This window comes from Micropterus dolomieu, linkage group LG08 (assembly GCF_021292245.1).
Source record: "Micropterus dolomieu isolate WLL.071019.BEF.003 ecotype Adirondacks linkage group LG08, ASM2129224v1, whole genome shotgun sequence".
NCBI lineage: Eukaryota > Metazoa > Chordata > Actinopteri > Centrarchiformes > Centrarchidae > Micropterus > Micropterus dolomieu.
The window spans coordinates 12,222,200-12,234,809 of record NC_060157.1 but is presented as its reverse complement, the minus strand read 5'-3'; the positions used below and the strand labels follow the sequence as shown (position 1 = coordinate 12,234,809).

The window sequence follows — 12,610 nt, the reverse complement described above, 5'->3', positions numbered from 1 at the left end:
TGGTTTGGGCCTGCTTTTCTTCAGCAGGGACAGGGAAGATGGTTCAAATTGATGGGAGGATGGATGTAGCCAAATACAGGACCATTCTGGAAGAAAACCTGATGGAGTCTGCAAAAGACCTGAGACTGGGACGGAGATTTGTCTTCCAACAAGACAATGATCCAAAACATAAAGCAAAATCTACACTGGAATGGTTCACAAATAAACATATCCAGGTGTTAGAATGGCCAAGTCAAAGTGAATAATTTTTCAGTTTTTTATTTGTTAAAAAAGTTTGAAATATCCAATAAATTTCGTTCCACTTCATGATTGTGTCCCACCTGTTGTTGGTTCTTCACAAAAAATTACAGTTTTATATCTTTATGTTTGAAGCCTGTAATGTGGCAAAAGGTCGAAAAGTTCAAGGGGGCCGAATACTTTCGCAAGGCACTGCGATATGCAATTTAATCTTTTGCACTGCGTTGGGATAAAGAACATGGATCACAATTTGCTTTATGAAAGAAGCTGTGGAGAATCACTGAATGAAGACAAACCCAGAGGTTGTGAGTGCGTGCCACATACCCGATGGTGTGCATTTTGCTATATGTATATCCACATCTAAAGAAGGCAGATGAGCTTGTGTAACAAACCCTGTGTGTGTGTGTGTGTGTGTGTGTGTGTGTATGCATGGAAGCTTACTGGGAGTTCTAGTAGAAATTGGAATGATCATTGCAGTGTTTGAGCAGCGTGATGCAACACCTCCAATGTATCCATCTCCTAAAATGGGACAGACGCATGAGCAAGAGATGAAGTCACTTAATTTAGTTGTTGGCAATGGCATCAGGAAACATTGACCTTTCGTTGGTTCCTTGAGGCCATGAAATGAGTCACATGACAGCCGGATATTTACAGTGCCTCCTGTCACTGGCCTTGTCAAATCACAGCACACTTCACTGAAGCCTAGGAGGCCCTAGGCTGGACTTCAGCTACACAGACAGATGCAAAGGTGTTTTTTTTCCCTCTTTTAGCCTGAGCGTACTGCTACCCCGAATGACACGGAAGAACACGAGGGCATTCGGGGAGGTGCGTGTATGTATGTGTATGTATGTGTGTATTTTGTCTGAGTGTGTTTCCGCATGTAAGCAGGGGAGAGAGTGAGACATACAAAGGGAGACATAGACTGTCTGCAGGACCAATGCATTTCAGGCCAATTTATCTTATGAATGAGCATCTGGAGGGCATTCATTTCCAGACAGTTCCATAAATTGTATAACAAATAAAACTGTACTTCTGGACCCACATCTCACAGAGGGCAAAGCAGGAATCATCCAAAGTTGCAATCAGGTGGGGTTTTTTCTTTAGCTGCTTGATTTGTGAGATTAAACAAGCAGTCCATGAAATGATAAAATTAGATACGTATCATGTTTCTGCTGGAGTCCATTACTCTTCATCACTTTAATTTGTATTTGTATAGAGAACATTTAGATCTTCTGTTTTTGACATGCCTCTACTTGCTATCAAGGCTGAACTAATTGACAGTTTTGTATGCTGGAAGCCCCAAATGGCAGTATTAAGGAGTGTAAAACCAACAAACAGGGTAGCTTTTTATAAATTTCTTTTTCTAGCAAAGATAACCAAAATAGAATAAATAATTAATAACTTGATTGTAATGGGACACTTACTTATTTCGCATTCCCTTTCATGCTGTAGGATGTTTACACTGGTGTTTTGTGACATAGAATCTTGCCTGGTGCAGATTTAATACTGACAGTCTGTTCAAAGCCCAGTTACACAGCCATTTCAAAACATTTTCTCTTGGACATAACACAGAGCACAATTTGGCCAATAGCAAATACCAGGACAACAGTCTATAGTCATACTAGCTGATCTGCGAGGCTGTATTCAGCCAGAAATGCTTTGACCTAAATGATAAAGTCAGCATCCTAACATGTTCACGCTGATGCTAAGCAGGTATAATGTTTACCATATTAGCTTTGCTAATCAGCTCTAAACACAGTGCAGTTCTGCAGATATTGAGTCAAAAACCAAAGTACTGGACAATACTGGAAATTTGACCTCATGATGGTGTTAGATGAAAAGTCAAAAGAATCATGAAAAATCCATCCTGTGGAGAACATGAATATCAGTACCAAATTTTGCAGCAATCTATGCAATAGATACAACATTTCACCCCAAACCACAAATGACTTCTTGAGGTTACCTGCTGCATTTTTATTTTGGAAACATCAGAGCACTTTCATGGCTTTATGCATGGATTAAGTTAAAGCAAATAACCAGTTACTTTGTAAGATGTATACTGCCATGCATTCTCCAACAAGGTCTTTCATACCTGTTGATGTACCATTCAATAATGATTTTCAAAAAAACAAACAAACAAAAAAAAAACATTTACATAGTTTTTCATAAAGATGTTAATTTTTTTTTTTTATGTATTTACTGGTAAAAGACCATTTACAATATTAATGGTGCTATTTAATGTATTATGTTTTATTACTGTTAGATGAAAGCCAAATTTTTATCATCATTCTCCTGAATCTCACTGCAGAAATGTGGTACTTCAGCTTTGATTTAGCTCAGAAAGACAACTGGCAATCTAATAGTGGTGGGATAATGGGTGGAAGAGTGAAAATTGTGACCTGCTTTTTCTCAATGGAACTTTTTAAATATAGTAGTGCTTAAGTTATACCGCTGTTCATTCTACTTATGTCTGAAACATTGTCAGAAACCCTGAGGGCCCGCAGATTCCATTTCAGAGAACTGCGATTTGAGGGGAAGAGGAGAAGACAGAGACACTGACAAATCCAAAATGTGTGTGTGTGTGTGTGTGTGTGTGTGTGTGTGTGCATGGAGATTTTTTTACCAAGACAGCCAACTCATGGCATAGGCTACATAAGGGGCTTAAAATGTAAATTGTCATTTTAAATGATTGTACTTGCTTCATACCTTTAACCCTTATGTTTTTTTGACATGTGCACTGCTTTCTCCCACAGACCCCACTGCTATATATATATAAATAATAACAATAATTGTAGATTTTCCTCCAATTATTCAACATTTAGGTGCAGCAAGAAAATATAGTATAGCCACATACATATAGCAACATACAGTATATGTTGTGTGTTCACCATAGCTTACCCCCATTTTTACAACTCCATCAGATCCATGTTAAAATTGGAAACATATAATTTATATTTCACCTTCTTAACAACTAGAAGTTTGCTTATGAACTGTATATATGTTGTTGTATTGTGTGACTGTGTATTTGTGGATATATTTTTTTATAAGCAACTGCACTGGTAGCATTTCTACCTGTAAGGGAATGATGCTCTGAACATTATTGTATAAAATAACATACATTCATACATTCTCATAGGGACAATGACACACACCAGTGTTCATTACTGAGCCAAAATAGAAAAATACTTTACAGTGATTATTCTTATTTCACTTACTAGATTTTTTCACTGCACTGCAAAGCTTGGTCAATGATAAATCGCAAGACTGCATCTTGACTGCTCCTCATACACTACTATAGAGGTTGGAGGGATAGGGGGGAGGTGGGTTTGGGTAGAAGGGGTGGTAGGCGACTTGGTGGTCAAGTGGACTGGAAAACGCTGCCCCCCTGGCAGAGAGTTAGTGTGTGGCTCTATTGGTGCTGGAGCTAATGTGGCCACTGCCTTATTAGAGCTCTGATGTAAGGAACACTGCGTAATAGCGAGTGCCTCAGCACAAAGAGTTTCAGAAAGGAACCACTGAATGCAGTGAAGCAAAGTGAAGACTACCATCTCCCTCATCCCTAAAGACAAATCCCTCAATTTGGGTAGACATTGTCGCTGATCAGAGATTGGGCTTCACTCACTAGACAGGCAGAGATGCTTTCATGGTAAAAAACACTGTGTATCTCTCAGTCACATACCGGGCATTCACAGCCTGCCACAACAGGAGCTGCTGACAGGTCGTTCATCAATAAAAGGATAGAGAGAGGAAGGAAGGAACGAATAAAGAGAAAAGAAAGAGAGGCTGACAGGCTCAGCTCCCCTTGACAATCAAGGAGGTGTGGATACAGATAGGAGGAGAGAGAGAGTGTATAGGACCTATGCTTCAAGCTCAGCTGCACGTCAACCCAATCATTATCACACACGAGTATTTAAATTGACATAATGTATGCTGTGTATACTGGTAGATCTTCACAAATGTAGTCCAGCTGATTCAGTCCTGCCAGCATGAGATGTTACGCCTCGGGCATTTTGACATGTTGCACGCTTGGAATCTATGTTTTCTGCAGAAAAAGATTTTGCTTGATGAAGGAATTTCAGTTGTTCAAATGACGAGCCAGTCAAATAACTATTATCATGCTAAGTAGGATTATCAAACATAATGTGCATGTACATTTCATATAACCTGGTTAGATGCAAGAATAAAATCAATGAAAGCAGTGTATTCCAGTATTCAGCATGAGACATGAAATGTAATCATTTGGACTTGTGGATTTAGTTAATTTGCATGAATGCATCTGGAGCACAAATGACCATTATTAACTCTAATTGTGAGCCCCACATGTGTATGCAATTTTGACATGTGCATGTTTGCATATAAGAGGCAAATAATAGAAAATAATACAGTTACTCTGAGGACAAAATGTGGTGGCAGGGAGGCAGAGAGGGAGGTGGAGGGGGAAATAGCCCCGCTCATCTCCTCTCATTTTCTGCCCGCTTCTACCCAGCAGAGTTTCTATGGCAACCCCTCAAAAAGCGGTGTGCGGTGAATTGTGGATTTGAGATGCGCTGTGTGATTGCGCTGTGTGGAGGAGATGGCTGGCTCTTTCGTCAGCCCTCCTCTGTAAGAGGAAATTGGTAGAGGGCTCCGATGAAACAGCACTCCATATGCTTTCTTTGATGTGTGTGCCAGTCTTTGGTACTACAGCATGTGTCCTGGGGGGGGGGGGCTATCCAAGCGAATCTGTCAGGCTGACCATGTACACTCATCAGTGTGCTTTGGGTTTGAGCTGATGGAATTGGTGCCATTGATGACGAATCATTTCTAGCAGAAATGTACAATGCAGTGCTGTGTGTTTTGATCATGAAATGTTGGCGAATGACTGAGAAAACACACAAGGAAAACCAGCACAAAATCTCATTTTGCGTCATGTCCCCTATCCTCCGCGCGATGTCCCCTCCCCACCTCGCTGCCTGCCTATTTCCATGGAGGCTCAACCTTTGCATGTGACTGATGTGCACTGATGTGAGGTCTTTGTCAGGAGATCTGTGTCTCTATCTGTGTAAGAGTAGAACATGTATGTTATTCATTGTAAGCTCTCTCTCTCTCTCTCTCTCTCTCTGAGTGGCTGTATGATGCTTGTAAGCTGTGCCAGTCCCCATTAGCATCCCATTATGAACCAGCATGATCACTCATCACTGCCTGCCACAGCATGCTCTGTGTGTGTGTGTGTGTGTGTGTGTGAGTGTGAGTGTGTGTGTGAGTGAGAGCTTTTTGTGAGAATAAGTGTGTGAATGTGTGTCTGAATCACACAGTCAAGTGATTGACATGGCCTTGTATCAAAAGAACATGGGGGGAAATGCTGCAAAGTATTGCACTGTGTACACTTCAATTTGAATGTGTCTGCAAGTGTTTGGTTTGTTTGACCCAGATTTCTCACCTACCTCTACTGTTGATAAATTGGATATCCAGTCAGCCTTGCGCAACAATTTAATTTAGTCGATATATAGTGAACAGCACCCTCTGCTGACTATATCTGTGTTGCACATACAGGGTAATAATTCTAATCCTCATGAATCATGTACCGTGGGAATTGCCTTGCAGAGTTGTGTTCTTCACTGGCTAAATCTAATGTGTATGATTTCAGTATCATTGTGCATGTGATGCAAATAAATGCAGGTGTACTTTGTGTAGTTAAACATGTGGAGGCAATTATATGTTCCTATTTGTAAAGCTTCCCAAGCTTCCCCAAGCTTTGTCTGAAGGGGGGCCCCAGTCTCAGACTTTTAAAACCCCTGCTCTGGTTAATCCACAGAACTCTCTCGCTCTCTCTCTCTCTCTCTCTCTCTCTCTCTCTCTCTCTCTCTCTCACACACACACACACACACACACACACACAAACACACACACACTCCACACTGTTTTCATAGGGACTATTTCCTCAGTATTAAAAAGGTCCAGTGGAAATTGTTCATATGCTTGTAGATTATCCAGTCAGGCACACTGTTTAAAATGTTATATTTAGTGTTGTAAGAACCAGAAACAAAATCTGATTCACTTTCATTGCACTGTCAAAATCTCTGAAAGTAGGTAGGAGAAAATGACTTTTTGCTTGGGTGAATGGATCTTTTAATTTCTCTTATTTTCTCTCTTTCCCTTACATATAACAATGCGCAAATGCCCTGACAGCTGCAGAACAGGTGATTTGCCTTACCAATTTTTGCAGCAGACATTTTAACATGACATGGCACAGGTGCAAATAATAACACCAACAATGGCTGCATTCCATTTAGGTGTTCCACGGGCCCGGTGTTGTGCCCTAGAAGCCTTAAATGGAATGGAGCTATTATTACTGTTATTACTTACCCCTGTGCTTTTCTTCTATGACAAGTGAAAATGTCTGCCATGAAAAAGTCTGCATTGCAAGTACCTGTCTGATCAAGTCTTTGACTTTCTGAACCACAGTTACACCCCTCACACCTTCCTCTGCTCTGACTCCATGGAGTTGCCCTCCTTCTTCTCCTCCCTTCATGGTCTGCTGGCTGTACTCTGCGTCTCCATCCTGGCCTCCACCCTCTTGCCTCCTCTACCACCCTTGCCCTACACACACACACACACACACACACACACACACACACACACACACACACACACACACACACACACACACAACCTCCTGAGCCCTCTGTGTCTCTGGTCCAGGTCTAGAGGAATGTTGAGTGTCTGTAGCCCCCTCCCTGGAGATTAGGCTTCATCATGCATGCCCCCCCCCCATTTCATTCCATTCCAAAGTATGCCCCCTAAGAGCTGCCGCATTTTTATCTGAGCCCGGTGATTGTGACAGATTGGCCAAATGACACACATACACAGACACACACTCGTGGAAACATGCTGAGGTACAAACAGAGGGGAGGCTGATCCACCCGGGGAGGGACCAGACAGCGCCAGGCTTCAGCTATAAAACCCTCCCAGGATGAGACCAGTGTCCTGCCCTGAGTTCGACAGTACCTCCTTCCTCTGAGCCAGGACGCCATCAGGACAGGCAGCAGACGAGCCTCCAACATGAACGACATCTACAAGGCAGCGGTACGTCCTCTCACATACAGCTGAAAGTGTGCGGTTGGCTTCCTCTGATGAAGTGATTTTAGTTTGCTGGATGCTCACCAAAAATGTGTGTGAAGTAAATCTGGTATGAGAGTGATGTTGTTTTGGATCACAAACCATAATCCCTAACATTTATTATTAGTTTGTGACATATGGTCAGTGATCTACAATGTAAGACCTTCATTTTATTCTGTTCTATTTAAGTGGCCGTCATATGGAATAGTCTGGTTCTTGTGTATTCATTTGTTGTATAAAAATGTCCCCCATCAGTTTGTTCATCTGACATCTGACATTACTTGAATGGTTTACAAATCCCTGTTGATGCGGCTTACACAGCACATTGCCTCCATCACCAGCTGATGTCAAAAGAGCCTTGACACCATATAAGTCTCTAGATGTTCTCCTACTTCAGCCCTATCAGAGCTGATAGGAGCCACTCAGGAGGTCACTGACGAGACAGGTCCCTTGCCCCGCACTCTGCTGCTTGATTCTTGACTTCAAATGGTACAGTGCCACTTCACGTGGCTAATTTTGGCATGTTGTCCATGGTTCTCTGGTGCCAGAGAAGGGGCTTCAGGTTTAGATAAACCCCCCACGGCTGAATTCCAGCATTATCTGTGAGCTTGAGAGCTGTGTGGCTGTCCACCTCCACCCAGATGGTCAGCCGGCTGTCCCATCCACTCACATCCCAAGTGAGCGGTGCAGATGAGACAGTAAAAACACACAGGAATGTGTATTACAAGTGTTTGTTGAGACAGATTTTTTTGTATATCATCACCACAGGAGTGGGGGTTTGAGCATGTCTGCATGTGTGTGTGTTTAATTTATAGTGGACGACAGACAATAACTCTTACATAAGCAGCTGTCTCCCTCTCTCATTCGTGGTAGCTTTTCCAGGATTACTGTTCCATTGTTGGGCCAGATCCACAGCTATGCTAATTTAAAGCACTGTGTACTGTGTCCTTTATCTGTGGTTCCTGATCCTCCTGTCTGTTTATTTTTAACTCCTCCTCTTACTGGCTCTCGCATATGATATACAGGTTCTGTGTTTTGTTGAAGATGTCACAGTGTGTGGGGTCAAAATATTACCTTTGTTGAGTGAAACACTACTGCAACAGATGATATAGTTCAGAGGCTAGTTTCACACTTCAGAATTCAAGACATCTAGTTCCATAAGTGAAGTGGGCAAATATGTTTTTTTTTTATCATTGGTTTTATATGCATAATGACGTAAGAGTAACATACACATTTAAACAGACAGTGACTTGGTATGTACAGAATACACCTTTTGCTCAAACTGAAACATATAGTCATAACATCAATATATTTTTTTTTACTTTTTACAGGTTGAGCAGCTGACAGATGAACAAAAAAATGGTGCGTAAATGACAAAGTCTTCCAGACTGTACACATGTAATCCATCTCTTTTAGCATGCATCAAAAATTCAAATATGAATTCCGTTCATTATAATCTGCACATCATATGTGATGTTGCAAGGTTGTTGCAAAAGTGTGGCTCACCCTGTCAACGCTCACGCCACATTTGTTGGTGACATAGAGTTGTTTCCCTGTGTGCTGCTGTGGCGTTGCAGAGTTCAAGGCCGCCTTTGACATCTTTGTACAAGATGCAGAGGACGGCTGCATCAGCACCAAGGAGCTGGGGAAGGTAATGAGGATGCTGGGCCAGAACCCCACACCAGAGGAGCTGCAGGAGATGATTGACGAGGTGGATGAAGACGGTAAATCAAAATTCTACCGCGCTACAGTACCAGAAATGAAATGATGTGTTGGTTGTTGTTGACCTCTTCGTCTCCACGGAGCTGCTGGCAGGTCCATCATTGCGCAGTCGTGTTGTGCAGACAAGTGCTGCTCAAAGCCTCTGAACTTAATGTCAAAAGATAGTCAAGGATCTTACAAACGTCAAGACATGTCAGGCTGCATTAAAGGGAAGTGGGTATCAGATGATGCACAAGTTGTCTTGAATTTTCCATATGATGTAATGATGAAAAACAAAAAATAGCATGTTGGATTGGTTTGACAAAGATTCAGTATTTAAGTCATGTTGTTGGCATTAATGTATATTTGAGATTTTGTTTTACAAATCATAAACACTTAGCTACTGTCTTGTGTCCTTGAATTAAAAGACCTTTCAATCGATTTATGAGTAATTTCTGGTTAGATTCTGTTTATATTGGTTGTTCATAGACTGGGTCTTTAAAGAGAAGTGGAGTGCTTGTTGTTAAATAATATAAAAGTGCATTGTATGTGTGCAGGGAGTGGCACGGTGGATTTTGACGAGTTCCTGGTCATGATGGTGAGGTGCATGAAGGACGACAGCAAAGGGAAGTCAGAGGAAGAACTCGCAGAGCTGTTTCGCATGTTTGACAAGTGAGTTTGACCTGAGAGCACTTCACTGGCACAACGATGGGCCTGGCAAAACAGCTACAACGAGAGGATCCTATCATCTGAAAATCACCATAGACTAGTAATCAAGTATGCTCCCCACATGCAATTATGAGTACTGACAAAATGCCAAGTCGCTCTGCAGAGTACAGCATGTAGTTTGCTACATAATCCTTTCTGACAGCACAGAATATTTCAAACACCCACTCCGTGTAAGCCAGACACCTCGTCTGAGCATCAAAGAACAAATTTGCCATACTTTTTTTTTCTCTCTCAGCGATGATTCTCAAATACTTCAATGCAGGATCTGATCAGCCGCATGTCACACACACTCACCACCTCCTCCACTGCCATCTGTGAAGCTAAAATTTGAATTATTACGTGCATTGATATACTTGATTGATATATCCTTTGATTGTGCAGGAATGCAGATGGTTACATTGACCTGGATGAGCTGAAAATGATGCTGGAATCTACAGGAGAGACGATTACCGAGGACGACATCGAGGAGCTGATGAAAGACGGGGACAAGAACAATGATGGCAAAATTGACTACGATGGTGAGGAGTTTGAACTGTGTTAAACTGATAGAAGCGACATGGTGAAATAGTTATTTATGCAAATTTTCTATAATCTATTGTTTAGCATTCATTCCTTAAAAATACACACATTTGATAAAGGCATCTTGTAGTTTCATAGCAATTTTTTGGGGCTCAGGAGCTGTTTGCTAACTTTGTCTTCCTTAATTTTACAGAGTTCTTGGAGTTCATGAAAGGAGTGGAGTAATCTCGAACAAGAGAAGATCCAAAGTGTTATTTTTGTATTTCTCTGTGATTCCACGATCATCTGTGGAAAACTGGAAGCTGATTTGGATGCCGTTGATAGAAACCATGGAACGACTTTGCAAGATTCAGTTCAATGCTGTGGCTGAATGTTTCTGTATTTTTCTACCGTCTCTTGCATTGTTGTAAATACAGTTTTTAACTACTTTTGGAGCCCATGTATAATGAATTTATGTAAATGTATCCAAATTACGTATATTTTCTATAGAGACCACATAGCACACCAGTTTGGCTGCTTGAAATATAAACTTTGTATTTGATTCCAACTAAATCTTATCTCTGACATGCCACAGCCAGTTTACAAATCTTCTTACTGAGAGGCTGATATTGTTTAGCTGGGCAAAAAATGTTTATTTGTGCACAAAGCAGAACGTATCCATGAGTCAACATAGTTTTACACCAGGCTCTGGTAAACTAATAGAGCAACGCACTGGATCCAGTCTGTATACTGTACATGTTCTGATGTGCACATCGTATACATTCTGTATCATCACTCAGATTCCCTCAGGACTTTTTGTTCCCCTCCCATGCCCCTCAAATGCCTGCATAGTTCTACATGAAAAGTCTGCTTGCAATGTGCACTCATGCAATAAACAATGAGAACAGTCTTTTTGTCAGTTGTTCATTTTCTTTGAATAATCTTTTAAAATTTTAATTTTCTCATATTTTTCAGTTTAATAATAGAGTTGAGATTCTTGAGAAGTGTTTAGCTTGTGGAATCTTGCAGACATGTTATCTTGTCCTTTTGTTGCTGTAGTTTTTTATCATTATTTGTGGAAACAGTGTCCAAGACAGGATCACATCAGTGTATCTATTTTGTACTTTATAACTCTGAGACTAAATCGGCAGCTGGTATTGAGAAACAAACAACACTTTTACTGCGTCATTCCTGATTTGCCTTGCCAGTCTTAGGATTTTACAGGCTGATCACATGCTGGTCTCTCTGCCCTGCCCTGCCCTACTGTTCACAAAGCAAATAAACAAGCAAATGAGGCCTGAAATATTATTGTTGCAAAATCAAAACAAGATACATTTGTGTGAAACTGTGCTCTCTACCCTAAAGTTAGATTTATCTGTGTAATTTGTATTCTATACTGGCTCTTGTGAGGGACATGTCAACTATCCACATGGTTGCCCTGTAAGTATCTAGTTACACAGTCTATTGAGACGGGAGCTATTTATGTCTAATCATGTTAGTGCCCATGTTAGGGGATCTGGATTGACTGACACCAGTTGACAATCAGATGCCTTTGTCCATATAAAGAATGCTATTTAACTACAAAGACATAACAGTTCTGTTGTTAAATGTGTTAATACATTGAAATATCTGGATGTTTAGAGGGGAAAAAATAATTTCATATCAACAAGCGTTTAATTCTGAAATAAAAACAGTAAGCAATTTTTCTGTTAGTGATTTTAGATTCTAGTGCCTTATTATGAGGAATTCATTGCCAAAACATAAAAAACATATTCATAACTTCCTTTTTAGTTAGTTGTGTAAAGCATCATTCCCAGGTGAACAGGCTGCTGTTTTAGTAGCAGAGGAGTCATGCAGTTAGCACTGTGGCCACTTGATGTCAGCAGGAAAACACAGTCTTATCTGTTTGTTTGGATCAGTTACAGGAACTAGAAGATGAAGAGATTTCATGGCACAGCTAAACTCTCCCAGTCTATAAAAAACACATATACGTCCAGTCAGGATGATAGGCTGCTGGTGATTTAGAATATAAAATGTTCATGTTAACAAAATGAACAAAATAATCTTTGAAAATAACCACAAATACACCATCACTTCATTATAGTATTTGGAAAAAAACACATTCCCATTCTGATTTTCAGACTGATGTTAGGATGAGAGGTCAATTCCATCCATTTCCAACATCGTTTGTAGGAAGAAAAAATAAATAAAATAAAATTGTGAAACTGATCTTTCAATAGTTTTGTGAAATGGGGTCGGCTGTGTTTTTTGTGAGCAGGTGACGTCTGTGGCCTGACTAATGACAGCGTCCAAAGGCCTCCCCACCTCCCTCCATCTCTTTCTCTGT

General features: G+C 40.8%; 1 protein-coding gene across 1 annotated transcript; it reads left to right on the top strand.

Moving 5' to 3' along the window:
• Positions 1–7,162: 7,162 nt before the first annotated feature.
• Positions 7,163–11,173, top strand: tnnc1a (troponin C type 1a (slow)). The gene is made up of 6 exons (XM_046055945.1): positions 7,163–7,302; positions 8,667–8,697; positions 8,913–9,059; positions 9,594–9,708; positions 10,147–10,283; positions 10,478–11,173. The coding sequence occupies exons 1-6, from the start codon at positions 7,279–7,281 to the stop codon at positions 10,507–10,509; spliced, it is 486 nt and encodes a 161-aa protein (XP_045911901.1). The 5' UTR covers positions 7,163–7,278; the 3' UTR covers positions 10,510–11,173.
• Positions 11,174–12,610: the final 1,437 nt, after the last annotated feature.

Excerpts from the sequence above, each read along its gene's own strand:
- tnnc1a (XM_046055945.1), top strand. The coding sequence starts at position 7,279 with ATGAACGACATCTACAAGGCAGCG. Across the intron at positions 8,698-8,912 it reads GACAGATGAACAAAAAAATG|AGTTCAAGGCCGCCTTTGAC; the intron begins GTGCGTAAATGA and ends GTGGCGTTGCAG. Across the intron at positions 9,060-9,593 it reads TGACGAGGTGGATGAAGACG|GGAGTGGCACGGTGGATTTT; the intron begins GTAAATCAAAAT and ends GTATGTGTGCAG.